Source organism: Erithacus rubecula, assembly GCF_903797595.1.
Source record: "Erithacus rubecula genome assembly, chromosome: 1".
Classification (NCBI taxonomy): Eukaryota; Metazoa; Chordata; class Aves; order Passeriformes; family Muscicapidae; genus Erithacus; species Erithacus rubecula.
In genome coordinates, this window is record NC_136658.1 from 88391327 (window position 1) to 88408849 (window position 17523).

General features: G+C 40.2%; 1 protein-coding gene across 2 annotated transcripts in view; it reads left to right on the forward strand.

The window, feature by feature from the left end:
* Positions 1-2888: 2888 nt before the first annotated feature.
* Positions 2889-17523, forward strand: part of ANKRD10 (ankyrin repeat domain 10) — a 37080-nt gene continuing 22445 nt past the window's right edge. For both annotated transcript variants that reach the window (XM_079325017.1, XM_079325018.1), the window contains exons 1-3: positions 2889-3232; positions 9019-9171; positions 17388-17479. In XM_079325017.1, coding sequence (XP_079181143.1) covers positions 3032-3232; positions 9019-9171; positions 17388-17479 — 446 coding nt within the window. In that variant the 5' untranslated portion in view covers positions 2889-3031. The remainder of the gene's footprint in view (positions 3233-9018; positions 9172-17387; positions 17480-17523) is intronic.

Consider the following 17523-nt stretch of genomic DNA (forward strand, 5'->3'; position numbering starts at 1 on the left):
GAACAATTATGTCAGTGGTTAAACACTATAATATAATAAACATTGCTTTTTACAACCTGGGAAATAGTGCTTTTTCATACCAAACATTTAGGTAAAGTCCATTTTTATGACATAAGCTGTGGTAGAGGTTGGGGGTTTTTTGTTTGGTTTGGCTTTTTCCTTTTTTGTTTTTGGGTTTTGTGTGGTTTGGTTTGGTTTGGTTTGTCAGGTGTTTTTTCCTTTTTTTCTTTCAATTGCTCCATTGTATAGGATCTGCATTATTTAATTCCAAACAAGGCACGCAGATACAAAGTGTTAGCATCTGCCTAGCTGTACATGTGAAAAAAATCCCCATAACCCAGGATCAGAAGTGCATGTAGGATGGTGATCTCTCAGAGCTTTGAAAACAAAGGCCAGGTCCAACATAAATTGGATGTTTTTGTAAGGCAAAGGGTAAGAGACAGAACTGAAAGTTGCTGTAGCTGAAAGTACTCCCTCCCCTGGCCAAAGCATTTAGCTTTCCCGTGCTGCAGTGTCACCATCTATAAAAGGGCTGATTTGTAATCCATCCTCCATTGCACATTATTCTGACATCTATAACTTGGCAGCATTCTAGAAGCTGAAGTGATATTTTATTTTGGTGAATTTGTAATAACTAAAGGGGATACAAATATTAGCTGCAGTAATGCCTCATGTTGAAATGCCTTATCTGTATATTCATACCACAGTGCTATTTTTTTACCTCAAAGCACTTTGATTAATTGAGTTTCTTACCACCACTCAGGACAGGATTTTATTATTCCCATTTTGAGATTAAAAAAAATAATTCAATAAGTCTTTACAGTTTAAATTTAAAAAGACAGCTAAGGTTAAAACAAAAGTTTCTGAAAGCAAGATTTCTATCTTCATATTCTGACTTCATACAGCTATAAAAAATTAAGCCACATTTCGAGTTAATTATTTTTATGAATTTAAATATCTTGATACCAGACTTGTGCCTCTAGTCCTAAATACAGAGAGCTGTATATTATTATTTGACTGTGCGAATCAAAATAAGATTTTGAGAACACACAAAAAAAGGTGTTTCATTTTGCTATGATTTTTACAGCCTAAATCCATGCTTTCTAGCTCAGGCCACCCCTGTGATATTTTAAGGAAAATCTTAAGCCAAATCTCCAGTTTGCTGTTGCAACAGCTTTCTGGAAAGTACCTTCTCTGCATGAGAGCAGTACAATCCAAGCAAACACCCACTCTCTATCAGTGCCTTTACACAATAAATGAATTCCTTAATCACCTTCTTGAAGGCTAAAAAACTGCCCCATATGCTGACTGTCCAATTCCTTTTCTAAGATTTTACATATGTACAAAGAGTACTTGCCATGGGATGCACATGTCAGAGGGGTGTCTCATGCTGGGCTATAAGCCAAGGTGCAGTTCCTCCTGTGTGCAGGTGTTTTTCTTTATGCTGGAACTCTCTGAGCACTGGATACTGCACACACAAAGCTTTATATATGCCAAAATGCAAAGAAGCCAAATAAATGTGGGGAATGCCTACGGAATCACAATTTCTGAAAAGTCTGAAGTCTTATATTAAGAGAAAGATATTTCACAGTATATTGGTGATCAATTTAGCCTGATGTTAAAGAAAAGCTTTTTAAATGCTAAATGCCCCTTGACACTTTCAACAGAAATTTATTTGCACCTTCTTTGCCCCAGAATATAATTCCTGGCTTGCCTTGCTTAATAATGTGTACTGGAAAAGGAATACTCCTGGATGCCTAGAGAAGCTGTGGATGCCCCTGAAGTGTTCAAGGCTGGATTGGATGGAGATCTGAGCAACCCCACTTAGTGGAAGGCATCCCTTCCAACCAAATCCATTCTATGCTTCTGTGATTCCATGCTTTTTAGGGACAGGTGAGTGTACTGAATTCAAACAATTGTACTCCTCAATATAACCAATTAAATGTCACTGGCGTCAGAAAAAGTCGTTCACAAATACTTTGGGCAGAAAACAGGAGCAACCAACAGACGTTCCTTAAAAATTCTGTGGAGCCATTACTCAAGGACTGGTTTCTGGCTGCAATTTAAAATCTAGCGTTGTCATTCTAACCAGACACTGACAGGCTATCTTTTGGCTCGCAACCTAAGCAGCACAAAGCCATAGCGATCTCCCAGGGCTGAGGCTGGCCTGGCAGCACGTCCGTGGTGTGCGGGAGCAGACAGCAGGCAGCAGCGCCCCGCGGGCACACACACACACACACAAACACAAACACACACACACAGACACACACACACAGACACACACACACACACACAGACACACACACACACACACACAAACACACACACACAGACACACACACACACACACAGACACGGAGCACAGAACGGCCCGCCCCGGCGGCCAGAGCGGCTCTGCCGCCTCGCACAACAGAAAATCGGGCGTGGGGCGAGGGGAGAGAGAGAGAGCGGAGAGCGGAATGGAGAAAAAGGAGGGAGGGCGGGGCGGGAGAGGAGGGAGAGGGAATGAGATGGAGAAAGAGGATGAAAGGGCGAGGGAAGGAAACGGAGTGGGGAGGGAGGCGGGGAGAGGGGGAGGGAGAGACAGAGAGACAGACAGAAGGGAGGGCGGGAGGGTGGAAAGGCGGAGAGGTGGGGAGAGGGAAGAAGGGACAGGCGAAGCCGGAGAGGGAGGAAAGGCGGAGAGATGAGGAGCGGGAAGGATGGACAGGCGAAACCGGAGCAGGAGGGAAGGCGGAGAGATGGGGAGAGGGAGGAAAGGCGGAGAGATGGGGTGAGGGAAGGAGGGACAGGCGAAGCCGGAGGGGCGGGCGGAGGAGCACGGCGCTCCGGGCTCCCTGAGGGCCGAGGTCCCGCCCCTGAGGGCGGAGCGTCGCGCGCGGCCCCGCCCCGCTCCCTTTGTGCCGGGGCCGCGCGCGCCAGCCGCAGTCGCCGCCGCTTCCCGCCCGGGCAGCGCGCGCCCGCCCGCTCCTTTTTCCCCTTCTCCCTCCCCCATTCCTTCCCATTCCCTCTCACCGCTCTCCCGCTCGCCATGTCGCTGGGAGCCGGCCCCGAGGCGGGCTTCTCCAGCGAGGAGCTGCTGACCCTGCGCTTCCCCCTGCACCGCGCCTGCCGCGATGGGGACCTGCCCGCGCTGTGCGCGCTGCTCCAGAGCTCGCCCCGCTCCGACCTGGCGGCCGAGGATTCCTTCTACGGCTGGACGCCCATCCACTGGGCCGCGCACTTCGGCAAGGTGGGGCCTGGCCGGGCTCGGCCGGCGGCGGGTGCGGGAACGGGAAGGAGAAGGGGAAGGAGGGCGCGATTCCCGCTCGCGCGCAACGCGGCGCCATCTTTGCCCGTAGCGCGCGCTGTGCCGGCAGCGCCGCCGCCCCCCCCCCTTTCCTCAGCGCCTCCTGCCGCTCCTCAGGGAATCGGGCGGGACGGCAGCGCACAGCCGTGGCGCTTGGCTCCGTTCCTGTCCCCGCGGTCAGCGAGGCGTGGGTGGCTCGGGTCACGGGGCTGGCGGCACCTGCCGTCTCGGCATCACTCATCCCACCCCCGCTGCCGGCGGCAGCCGCCCCTCTCCCTCCCCGCGGCTTCCCCGGACGGCGCCCGGGCCGCCGGCACAGCCGCGGATGGCGGGGAGCGGCCGATCCCCTCCGGGCACCCCCGGCCTGGCGGCGCGACCCTTCCCCGCCCGGGGCCGATCGTCCTTCCCTCCCGCCCGGGGCGCTCCGCGCTTTGTCTGCGCGCTCCGCTCGCCCTCCGTGCCGTGCTCGGGCTCCGCGCCTGGAGACCGCTGTGTTGTGCTGCCCGTGTTATGACAACCGGCTCGCTGGGATTCGGGCAGAAGGTGCTTGTTGTGCCTGTAAGGCGCTCCTTTTCTGCCTTCAATAGGAAAAATAAATTGCGGTTGGTTCATACGTATGGAATTTTCTGCATTGGCGTCGTTGCATTGTAGAAAACACCGAAATATAAGTAGCTGCGCTAATTTCACATCTTAGAAGGAGTGGTATTCCAGTTTCTCGATTTTTATATATGCGTTTCCTGTTTATGGTGTAGTAAGTATCTCAGACTATGCAGAATTCCAGCCTAGAGGGTTAGGCTCTGATTTTTTTTTTTTTTCCCCTCATTGATTTGAGTTCAGAATTCGAGGGGCTTTTGTTCTTGTTCTCCCTCCCATTTCCCTTATACTTCTATTTGCTTATTGGTTGTGTGCCAGAGGAGGAAGATTGATGTACTTAGGCAGTTGTCATGGTTTATAAAAGGACATTAGGAGATGGTTTCTATACATTGTGATCTTCTCTGTAGTTGCTTCTTTTAGAAACAGCTTTAGGTAAGTAGTCTTCTAGTCCTAAAAGCAAAACAAAAAACCCTAAAGCAACAAAATCCAGAACGTAGAACAGTCTTTTATCTGCTCAGAAAGAAGCTAATAATCTGCACTCTGAAAAAAGTGGACTGCCTTTATTTTCCTTGTGAAGTACACCTGCAGAAAATATTAAGATATTAATTGGCCTTACAGTCTTCTGTTTCTTTTCTCTGACTCATATGAATTTCTTTTCAATATGAGCTTCTGGTAGCCTTGCTTTTCCAAGGTAGTTGTTATTGGATTATTGGATACAGATTTTTTGGATAGTGTATGGGTTGTTTTGTTTTTTTCCTTTAAGCATCTTCAGCTTTCTGCTAACCATCCTAGGTTGAGTGAGCTTTCGTGTGCATTCCAGTTTCTCTTCAAGAGACTCTTACAGAAACTGCAAACAAAGGGAACAAGTCAGCCTGCAACATGTGCTTGTATTTGATTTATTCATTCTTGGGTATGGGCAAAATTTGATGGGTGCTGATGTTGCATATGGGGGAATGTGACAGATGGAATGAGGCTTGCAAAGGTGACATAGGCTATAAATGGATTTTATAGATTTTTTTGTATATGTTTTTTCCTTAAAGCCATCAGGTCTAGGTAGCAATTTATAGAAGTTATCTAGATACTTTATAGTCTAGTTAAGTTGTGTTCCTTTCTCAGAGCTGAAGACTGTACAAGGGTTTGAAAAAGGTACCGTGGTGTAATTGGATCCCACAGCCGACTGAGTTTGTGTTTGTGTGGCATGGTTACACTTTTACCTTTCACCGGTTAACAGTGTTGCCAGCAGTGGCAGGAGAGCTGCTCAGATGCCTGTCTTACATTCATATTTATGGCTTTTTTTGTTTCCCAAATTCACATTCATCAAAACAAAATGGAAAATTATTCTGCTTCTCAAAGTACCATAGATTTCAAATGATAACTTTTGAATTGTCCATTAACAGTTACTGAACAGGTCTCTTTCTCTTCACATCTTAATTTTTCTAGATTTTGTGGGATTTTCGCTTCTTTGGTTTTTTTCTTTACCTAGAAGAAACTATGTGATGGCAGAGCTTCATGTCTGTCTGCCTGATACAGGAACATGATTAGTAACATGGTCCACCAGACATGTATTGGTTCTCACTGCAATTCTGCAGGAGGCTGAAAAGACAAAACTGATTCAGTTATTTTCTGAACTACTTGTGAGCAATGAAATCTAAGCCAGTTCTTACATGCACATGTGTGCCTGCACACACAGCATGAGTCCAGATTTGGTGAACTTCAAAGGGAGTTTTCTTTCCCTCTGCCTGTGGCACAGGTTGAAGATGGAAAATGGCTCTCCCTGCATCAAAGGGCAGTACAGAAGAATTTTACAGTAAAGCTGTGTACAGCTACATTCCTGCTTGCAGTTGTAGATATCCTTGGGGAAGGAAGTAGCAGCAACAGTCAAGTTGGTTATAAATGAAGATGTGAAAGAGGAAAGGTGGCTTATTGGCAGCAGGGAATACTGGTGTAACACCAGTACCAGTAAAAATGGGGTCTCTTACAATTATGAGTTGAAAACACAGAGTTCTTGAACATCTTACTCTAAAACATACTTTTACACTTTGCAGGTAATACTTAAAATAGCAGCAAAGTCAGTTGGTGGTGATAGATATTGCAGCTTGTGTTTCTGGTTATGCTATCTGGACATTTAATGACAACATGGATCTCCTTTTAGAGATAGTATCAAGTGCAAATTTACTTGTTTTGCTGAGTACCTGTGATGGAGTTTGCATATTCAGACTGCAGAAAAGTGCTTGTCTCCTGAGATGTGAATTAATTCCCATTAGAGTTTCTGTATTTTAATTGGAGCTAATTGTAGAGTGTCCTAAATTACACTGGTATTCCATAGATTTATGAGAAGATGGGTCAGAATGTAAAAGTGTTAAGAGTCTAAAAAAGGTACCAGCGACATAGAAAATACAGGGCTTGCATGAAAAAAAAAAAAGTTGGTCTTAATTTTATTTCACTTTGTTTTGAACTAACTTTAATTTTCCTTTTAATCACTTGCAACTGAATTTTTATTTTCTCTGAGCACATCTATTTCCTTGTGCTCTTCTGCTTTTGTTTTTTGTCATTTGAGTGTTTACATTGTAGGAAGCAAAATATTAGTAAATATGCTCTCTTTCTTTTGGAACAAAAGTGGTAGAGATAAAAATGTTTCTTGCTTGGCATTTTGCCAGTGTTGTGGACTATGTGGAGGCCTGTCTTTCTTCACTAAATCAATTTAACCTCTGCTTTAATTTGGAAAATATCCACTGTATTAAATTTAGGTTATTTAATGAAAGTGGACTTGCATGTCCTGATCTCAAGTGTAAATGATCAAGTGAGGTATTGTTTTTTGTCATGTTGACTTTTCCTGTTCATGGATGTAATTAATCTCCTTCTTCCATAACGTTGGAAGAAGCAGGTTTACTGGCAGCCATGATAGACAAGATCCATACTCAAGCTTTTAATGGGATAAAATGTTGTATTCATTGTTAAAGCCCTGTGACTCTGAAGTCAGAGTATGCAAAAAAAAAAAACAAAAAACAAAAAACCGTTCAAAAATGAAGTTGCATGGATAATCATGGTGTGTGGCCATCTTAGATTTAAACAGTGCAGGATAGCACTGGTGAATCAGTTTCTGTGTTTTTCCCTTTTTAGTTGATGGGCTGTAATGCCTGTCTAATTAAGGAGTTCTTTCAGCCCAGTGCCTGGGCAGGAAATATTATTCTTTCCTGAAGTTATAAAGCTTGTCTGGAAGTGTTTTCAAATTAACTCTATTAATAAAGTCTATTGTTCTAAAAACTGGCTGAAATTTATTTTTGCCTTCAGTTGCCACGGATAAACCTCTTGGTGTAACTGGAGGGGTGTTTTCCATTGCATGACTTACTAATAATTGCAGTGTAGCAATTTAATTAATAATTGCAACAGATTGACTGCAATATTACAAGTGCTAACATGTGAGCATCAAAGAAAGTCTAATATTGGCAAATAGAAAATGTAGTTCAGTAGTCTAGCATTGCAGTTACAAATTTTCTTACACCACTTACTCAGTGTGATTTTTTTTTTTTTTTCCAACCAACTTGCTTGTTTTCTTTTGAAAGGGTACTTTGTCTTTGGAAATGTTGATATTTATGGAGCTAGTTTCATTAGTATGCAATATTCCAGTTACCCTCACCCTTACTTCATGCAGTTAGGGAGTTAGTGGTAAAACTGTCCAGCCTTAGCTCCATTACAGTAAAAAAAAATTACTTCTGTATATTCCAAAGGATATGGTTTGTTTGACTTATATGAGGGAAGGAAACTAATTAAGTTCACAATGTATTTGTAAAACTAATATAAAACACTTCTTTACAATGGTTGGTACTTTTATCTCATGTGTGTAATTCAGTAAGATCAGGAATTCACAGGTTGAGAGAGGGAGAAAAAAAGAGCTGAGGTACATCAACAGAGAACAATGTTATAATAGTGATGTTGATGCTTCTATCTGAGCCAAGCTGCCAGCCTGCATTCAGATTTTTAATTGTTCCTTTATGGACAGACCATTCCACAGCTGTGGTGTGGCTGATGTTTTCTTTAGTTGTGATACACTGGGACACCCACAGATTTGTTTTATATGAACCAATGCCTGAGCCACTGTAAGGGTCTTTGTTTTGCTGTTGCATTTGTGTGCAGTGGTTTTTGTTTTCTACCCACAGTAAATGGATGCCTAGACTAAACTGTTTATTTCAGCATAGTGAGTTCCTTTTCCTATCAACAAGACAGTGTTATTGTGTGACAGGAAAGAAGTGTTGTTTTGACTATTTTTGAAAGTTGAGGTCATTGTAGCTGTGGTTTGCCTAGTTTCTACAAATGGGAAGTTATGAACCTTTAGAAATAGTATCTGGTTATCTGACACTTCTGGTTAGTATGTTGGAAAAAAAAGAGCAGTATATAGTTTGGCAAAATACTGCATTTTTTTTAAACTAAAAAGGCTTTTATTATCTTTGTGGTGCCACAAATATGCACACTGTTTTGTTTTCCACAGTTTCTTATATGAAATTACAAGAAAATGGTGGAATTAATTTATTCCTTGTATAAATTTAGCATATTATATATTAAGTGTTAGTTTTCTTGACTAATCCTCTGTCACTCCAGGAATACATGAAAGAAATGAAAAATCATTTGTTTTTCTGATATAGCTTTCTCTAAACTCTCCTGAGACTGAGTCCAGCATCTATGTATCTCCTAACAGCACACTTGTTTTGGCAGATATTATCTAATAATATGTGGTTAGTATCATGTTTGCTGGATAAGAACTCTTCTCCCCCCCTCCTTTTTTTTTCTCCTCTCTTTCTTTCATCTCTCACCCTCTCAAAAAAAGTGAACTGAATATCTCTTGTAGTTAGAATTGAAGTGTTTATGTTCCTCTTGTTCTCTTTTCTGAAATTAAAGGTGAAATTCAGTTTTGGAGGTGAGAATTAAGTACTTCTCAGGTATGGTCTATGATCAAATGAGGAAGGAGTGAAGGAGGAGGGAGGAAATCCTAAATTTTATATTTGGTCTTGTTTTTCATTCATGTAGTCTTGCTAGTAAGTTTAGCTCTTCTAGGTTTTATATATTCATTTAGCACATGCTAATTGCCATAGCACATCTGTGTAACATTTTTGGTTTTATTTTCCCTCATGTCTTTAAAGCTGGAGTGCCTAATGCAGTTAGTAAGAGCTGGAGCTTCTGTAAATGCCAGTACAACTCGTTTTGCTCAAACACCAGCCCACATTGCTGCTTTTGGAGGACATCCACAGTGCCTGAATTGGTTGATTCAAGTGGGGGCCAACATAAACAAACAGGTATGGATTAATGTGTATTTCAGCTATGCATATAGTTGTGCAAGAAGTGTCTTGATTCCTTTATATGACATGTATGATTCTTACATTAACATACAGATACTTTATTTTTGACATCAGCTGAAGTCAAATGGCTGAATGATCAGTTACAGACATTTTATATTTCAGGAGAGATAGGACTAATAAATGTCTTCTAAGCCTCTAGAGATTTGGAGGCAATTTGTTTTAGGAGTTGACATCTTGCTGCTTCTTGAAAAAAATGGTAATGTTGCCTTGCTATTGGCAGCATTAGCAAATAGTCTGATACTGTAGTGCTACAGTAGGGGCAAGAAAAAAACTAGTGAGGAACATAATACTTGCTAAATATGCTAAGAATTGAAAAATTTACCAGTACCTAAAGAACCATGAGACCTTTGTGGTGCTTCATGATTTACTCATACATCTAACTAGTAGGGGCTGCCTTGATTTATTTTAACATGCATCTGGTTTTATGTTGTTTTTCTTTTAGACTATTTCTAAAGCTTTTCTAGTAGCTTTCTGAAAATAGATCAGAAACATGTACTTTACTAACAAAGAACAAATGGGTGATTTAAAAAATTTCTTTTGCTTTTTTTATTATAATTTTCATTAGTTTTATGTGAGTATGAAATTATTTGGTAGCAGAGAGTACATTAATATAGCAAAATTCCTGCAAACAATTGTTGTACAGTAACAGAATCAACGCTTAAAAATTGTGTTTGAAATACTGAATGAATCTGTTATGTATGCTGGCATACATGACATTCTTTTTAATGGTAATAAAAATATTTTTAATAATATTCTATGAGTAATTAATACTACAGCATATGTTGTTGTTAAAAGCTGTGGTATAGTACAGCATCCATAAAATGTCTGGCCTGTTAAATCTTGCATCATACTTTTCTTAAAATATTTAAGGGCCAGACTGCATTTTATATGCAGTAGAGTTAAGCTAAATCTGCTGAAGAACTTAAACATTTGCATTTCTAGAGTTTGGTTCTTTTTTTTTTTAAGCTGTGCAAAAATAAGAAATGGGGAAGTTTGTGTTGAGTTTTCAGAAAAGAAGTCTGGTGCATTGAGAACAGCTGTGAGACACCAGGAGAATTGTAGAAACAATGAAGGTGGCTGGATGCAGAGGCTATAGATGGCATCTTCTCCTTGATACCTGACAAAAGTAACTTATGCAATAAGTTATTGCTGCATAGTGGTAGAATCTTCAGAAGAGAAAATACAAGAACTATAAATGCATCTGGAGACCAGGTAAGAATGTAAAGAAATGGTGATTAGAGAGGAAACATGGCATGCACAGAATAAAGATATACAAATAACTGCTAAATAAGAAGAGAAGAATGAATGAAAGTGAATGAATGAGAAGAATGAAAGTTTCCAGCTATGAGAATAAAGAGAAGAACTGACCAGTGAGGTTGAATTGAAGAACAAGCTTGATGTCCTGGAACATGATGAGGGGGAAAAAGTCACATGTAGTGAGGTTGTAGCAAAGAAGAAAGTAGCAGTTAGCTTCCTGAAGAAGAGGAGAAGAGTGTGGAGAGATCTCTGCATGGGCTGAGGGCAACATGCAGATGACTATAAAAGAAAGCAGAAGGCAGTATAATATGCAGTTTAAAATGGGCAGGAGACTCATTCCAGTTTAAAGAAGTTGCTAAGTCAAGCCAGTGACTCAGGAGTCTGTATGTTGGTGGCTTGTTGCCAGAGTAAATTGTTCTCCACATTGTCAAATTTTGAGGTAGTGATGATAGTATCCTGTAGAGTTGTAGGGCAGACTTAGGCAGTGACAGGCCACAGACACAAGAGAGATGGGTACTGAGTGCTGACACTGTCTGCCTTGTGTGTCGTTAATGGTAGGCTCAAGTTACACTTGAATGTAGCAACTTTTTTTTTTTTTTTTTTTTTCCCCTCACAAAATAGTAATTAAGTATATGACCAGAGGTATTTTAGACTCAGTTCAGTGATTAAAATAAGGTACCTCGGGTTAATTAAAATGGTATTAGAAACAAAAAAGTCTCTGAAGTTTATAGGATGCAAGTTGTCAGTCATTGTTTTTACATGCACTAGCACTAAGAGCTAGGCAGTGTGCCTTGGTGATAACTGAAGCAGAAAACTTATCCCACAGATAGTTGGAATGTTTCATATGTGGCTATGTGCATGCTTTGCTGTCCCCAGTTCCCCCAGCTGTTTATTGAATTGCAGTCAAATTCTTCTATTCTTGTTTGATTTGAACTCCTTAAATTATCTCAGTTCCTTATTTAATTTGCAAGCACTTTTAGGTGATCATTTAGGGCTTCCACCCACACTTTAGAGCTTTTGAAGCACTATTTCCTGATGTGTATTTTGTTTATTCCTTCCAGCTCGCTGACTGATGCTGTACTCCAAACAGACATAGTCACTGGCTAATGCTTGTGTGAGGACAAGTGTTCCATGGACACTGGATACAAAACACATGCTGAGAAATCTGGGAATGCTTGATATTTAAACTAGTAAACTTTTCCTTCCAAACTGACTTCTGGTCATTGGCTACAGACTAACCCTTCACTTCTGGAAAAAGAAAAGGATAGCTTCTGAAAAGGAATCCACCCGAGTCTCTCAGTTTTACTGTAAACCTCTGGTACTCAGTAGAATTTCAATGCATGCTTTCTCATATCTGCCCTGAGGTATTGTATTGTAGTTCATGCTGCCTGCCCTGAAGTTTAGAGAAAAAAAAAAAAAAAAATTAAAAATGTCTTATCTCATTGCTGGTGACAGTTGCCCAGGACACTCCTCAGGTGGCAGCAATGAAGGACAAATGCTGAAAACTGCTTGTCCCAACTGTACTTTGCTTCCCAAATAAATTCTGTGAGTATATCCTGGGATGCCCAGCCCTCTTATGTAACTGTATGTGCTGGCTAGAATCACATCTGTCTCTCATCAGTGGGCAGTTCTCTACCCCCAGGATCGCCATATAAAAATGTGCAGGAGAAAAGCTGAAGTGCCAAGCAATGGTCTGTCTGTTTCTACCCAGCAGTGGATCCAAGAGAATGTCCTGTTTGTGATTTTTCTTTTTTTTCCCCCTCAGCGGGCTGTGCCTGCTAATAGTTCTTAGTGATGTGACTCAGGACCTGCATTTGGCTGACTCCCTGCTCTAGTTCACTGTAGCAGTGCAAAGCAATTATCCTACTACTTTTCCTGAGGATTTTTTTTCCGTTTTATCTTTGTCACAACACAGATTGATTCTGGGCTGTTGTACATATTAACATCCAATAATAATGAGTACTTTCTGATTTAGAAAACCATTAACTTTATTTAAATATATTTTTCCCTCTAGTCTCAACCTACTGAACATTTCTATTGTATGTTGCCTTTGTTCATTGGCCAAAACAAGTGTTGCGTGGCCTGTCATAAAGAGAAGGGAAAAGAAATACTGCACCCTTACAGGGCATGCAACTTAATATTCATACAGTCAGTTACCATCACATGGCAGTGGTGGCAGATAGTTTTGAGGGTTAGACTACCCCTAGGAGCAAGAACTGTAAACAGGCTGATATCCTTGGTGGAGAAGAAGAAAATATTCTTTTGGCATATTACAGTTTTTATTTTAAAGAACAATTAGGTTTAAGTATGGATAAAGATTCCATCAGTTCTCATTTGCACTCAAAAGCCTTTTTAGCAAAGGAGGAAAAGGACTTAGTGTTCTTTAGTTCCTACTCCCTAGCTTCAGAAAGGGTAAGTTACTGGTTCTAAGAAATGTAAGAAATTAGTAGTGTTTGGAAATGTGATCATTTGGTAGATTTGAGTTAAGGAATGGAGTTAGTTTGTATTTCTTAACAAGTAAGGGCTTTTGTGTCTTAGTCAGGTATCACTACTAGAAGTATTTTAGAAGTGCTTGCATAGTGTTGAGGTTTCACCCCCGTGGATACTTAAGCACCCCACAGCTATTTCCTTATTCTCCCCACCCCAAGGTTAGGGGAGAATTCATGGGTTGAAATAAAGACAGGTTAACAGTTAAGAATGGAAACAAAGAAAAAGAAATCCAAGAAAATCAAGTGATAAAACATTCTTAAAAATCTCACAGCACAGCCCAAAAAGTTTTGTTGTGCATTACTAACTGACTGATGCCCAGCCAGTGCTGGAGCACTGACAGCCCCAGTTTTTTTTACAGCCCCAGTTTTACTTGCTGGGTGTGATGATACAGTGTGGGATAATCCTCTGGTCCATTTGGGTCAGTGGTTCCAGCTGTGCCACATCCCAGCCCACTGCTAGCTATAACATTGATGTACTAAAAGAAAAAATAACTTTGCTGGTCACAAATCCAAAGCATGTTACCTGGTACTCTGAAGATAATTAACTTTATCCCATCCAAATCAGTATACATACTTGAAAGCTTTCAGTATAAATGTGTGTGGGAGCTTTTTATTTTAAAAATAAATTCCTGCAACTAAGTTGGTTTTGGTTGGGTGGGTTGTTTTGGTTTTGGGGTGTTCTTTTGTTTGTTTTGTTTTGTTGTTTTGTTTTGGTTTTTATAAATGGAAGAAATGTAAAGGTACCAGTGAGAGAAATCATTGCAATCCTATCCAGGGACTTGGAATTGGGAGAAAAAAATAGGAAATGAGCTCTGAATTCAGGTGGGCCATCCTCAAGCCAACAGAATTCAGGTCCCAGAAAGACAGAAGGAGGAAAAATGAAGTAAAAAAAAAAAGTCTTTGGACTGAATCGAAAAAATACCCATACATGAAAGAGGCGTGGGAAGAGAGTTTGAGAAAAGTATTTAATCAGTAGAGGAAATGTCTTTTGAGTTTAAACTGCATAGTGAGGAACTGAAAACTGATGAATTAAGCTGAGGTAGATTTAGTGATTAAAGCCAAAAAAATCAAAAGACTCTTCAGTCGCATAAGCAAAAAGACACTAAGGAAGGAAGCTAGATGTTTATTGAGTAAAATGAAATAGAACTCAAAGTAATCTAGTCATGACCTCAAGCTAGAGAAAATGCCCCTGCCTGTGTGAAAGGGTAGCCATCCTTTCCAGGGGGAAGGAGGAAGGCATTCTGCAGTGAGTTGCAAAAACGAAATGTTTTTGGTGCTTCATGAATTCTTTTTGCCATTTCTTCAAGAGTGCTTATACAAAATATTTAGTAGCCACAGAACCAATGAAATATGTTATCTTGAGTACTAAATTTATAAAATTTGAGTTTTTACTCATTTATTTATAATGCATCCTTTAGACTGAGAAATGAGTTTGGGCTGTTGGTGCAGTGTTGCAACAGAGGGACAACTTCTGCTCTAGTTGTGAAAGGCCAGTACAAGTCATTGATGCTTCCCTTCCTGAAATATCAATACAAAATGAATTGTTTCAGACTCGAGCACAGATGGGGAATGTGACCAATTTAAAGGATTATGATAAGAGAGATAAGCAGGAATTTATAGAGCTTGTCAAAATAAAATAGCTTCTTTTGCTGCACATAACTAAAAAGAGATAGGGAAGAAGTATCTTAGACATAAGAATGTGCTGACAGACTAGACTGTGAACTGCTCTCAGAAAAAAACTTACTTTGTTTTCCTGTTTGGTCCATCCATTCCAGTTGTTGAACCAAAACAGAATTGTTCTGAGACTCATACAGAGTACTTTTGTTTTCTTCTGTAGGCATGGTTTTGAATCCATTGAAAAATGAGTAAATTTAAAAGAAATCTTTCAGTGGGTGTATATGTATATCTATTTTCCACTTAGTGTGGCTTACAATCTAGAGAGAACCTCTGAGGAGAGCTAGGAAAGTGTTTCAGTGTGAATACTTTTGGCCTCTTACAAGAATTTCAAGGAAACATTATAGTAGTGATGACTGAAATTTGGGTGCTGTAATTAAAAGGAATGCTATAAAAAGTTGAATCTTTGTATTCTGTAATTTTTAAAGTTTGTTTTTAATTCCTTAACTTTAGACACATGGTTTTCTGGGCCAGTAATTGAAAGCAGACCTTCTCAAGACATCTATTCTCTTCTGAAATACTAATCTTTTTCTGTTTGGTGATGGAAGTGGTAGTTCCTCTAAGCTTAGCTTATTTTTCTAATGCAGTGCTGGGGAGTCCTTTTGCAAAGGTCTTCTCTCATTCTTTTTGTCTTTCCCCACAGCAATGTAATATTTCAGTTCTCCAGATCTTGCTGTCAGGTTTATGGGGCTAGGGGAGATTTTGTTATCTCTGTCATATGCATGGGCCAACTAACCCTGAACTGAACTTCATGTTGAGTGCCCATCTTTTAACTTAGGATTGGGTTTATAGATATTAATGCTATATGATATTAACCAAAATAGGCAAATCACTTACTTTCTGTACTTCCACCACTTTAACAAGGTTGGGGTGGGGGGGAACCATAACAGAATGTTGAATGGAAGACTGCTTCTATGATTGGAAAATTTACTACACAAAGAAATTTTTTCTGGATTAATTAGCGTTAAATTTTCATGTATGATAGTTTAAAAAATGTATCCTCTCTTAAGCTTCTCTCTCTTCCTGTTACTTCAGGGGACATTATAAATAGGAGAAATTGTATAAACTTCATTGGAAAGCAGTCTTCTATCCATCAGCTGCAGACATCCACTTTGGAACAAGAGCTGTATAGCCCTTTTCTAATCTCTGAGGCATTTGCTGCTCTTTTCTGTGTCCAAACTTCATCAGCCTCAACAATTTTACCTAGTTTATAAGAAAGTAAACTCTGGTGCCATTATTGTTCCCTGCTGGGTGTGTTAGGTAGTTCACTATTTGGCTGAATATATGTCTTAAGCACTGGTAAGCTGGCTTACCCTCAGTGAATTTGTAACTTGTTATAAAGATATTTCACCATGAAATAAAATTGTCAAGTAGAAAATTGAGAATACATACATCATAATCCAAAATTCATTTTCAAGTTATACTTACATGGCCTAAAAGACAGGATTAAATTTCTCAAACACTTGGCAGACAATTTAAGACACTTAGTATATTCTAGGTAGTATGATCACATTTTGCTTATATTCACATTTCAAGTAGAGCTAAAATACAACCAGGCAACCAGTACTGTGGAGTTAGGCATGTACACTTGTGTATAAACACTGGTGAATCAGTAAAGGTGCTGTGTTAATTTAATAGCTAGTGATGATAATATAATAAAAGGAACGGGAGCTAAATTGGCACATACATTTAGAATATGTTTAATATCTGGAGCAGACTAGTGAAGTCTGTCAAAAGTTTGGAGACAAAGAGAAGGGGGGAAGAAAACAAAGGGGAAAAAAAACAAACTGTGGAATTGTGCTACACTGTGGAAATGTTGAGGATTACTCACATTAACAAACCAGTAACAACATTTACTTGCTACTTGAAGGCAATGTTTCATTGCAGATTCTTCTCTGTGGTTCTTAAAACTGATGATTAATTGCAAGTACTGAATTTCCTCTGCAGCCTGTAGATCATGATGCATGAATTTACCTGCTGCTTGCTTGGATTTGTAAAATTGTTGTAGATCCTCCCTGTTTCCTGGGAGACAGTTAATGGGGAGGAGTTGTCTGAAAAGCAGTACTCTATCCCTAGTATGTCTGCACATTATGCAAAAGAATTAAATGATTGGTTAATAATAATGGAATACAAATTAAGAAACTCAGAAAAGTGTATAGGATGTGAATCAATGTGTATGTGTTGGGAGAGATCTGGCCTGTCCTGTGAACACTGGGCATACCTCTATTGCAGTAGAGCTCTGTGTGTGTGCTTCTCTCCTGCCAAGTGCTGATGGTGCAACACTCAAGGACTGAGTCAGTGTGTCAGCAAGATCTGGAGGCAGCACAGTCCCAGACTCGGCCCTGCTGCTCCCGAGTTCAAGAGGGCTTGCACACCCCAGTGAATTGGGAAAGCAAAGTGCCAGCAAGTGGAGGTGTTAGAGTAACCTGCTATGTGGTATATTTTGGGAGAGTTAGCCAGTTTCACTGAATATGAGTCTGCTGATTGCTGAGCTATTGGATAAGGCTTATCCTGTGAGTTAAATGCCCTTAGCATTACTTCTTGCTAGAAGTCTAATGAACATGACAGCCAACTGCAGATTATAAAGTAATGATAAAGTACCTGATATATTTACTAGCTAATAATAAATGCTGTTTTTATGTATCTGCTATCTTAATTAAAGTGAGTAATGTAATAATAGTATTTTAATTTTGAGAAAGATTATGCTTGACAAAATGTAGTTTGTCTTTACAGGATTATGTTGGTGAAACTCCTATTCATAAAGCAGCACGGTCTGGTAGTATGGATTCCATAAGTGCCCTTGTGGCTCATGGTGCGCAAATAGAGTAAGTGAGGTATTTTTTTTGTTGTTGTTGTTTGTTGTGTGTGT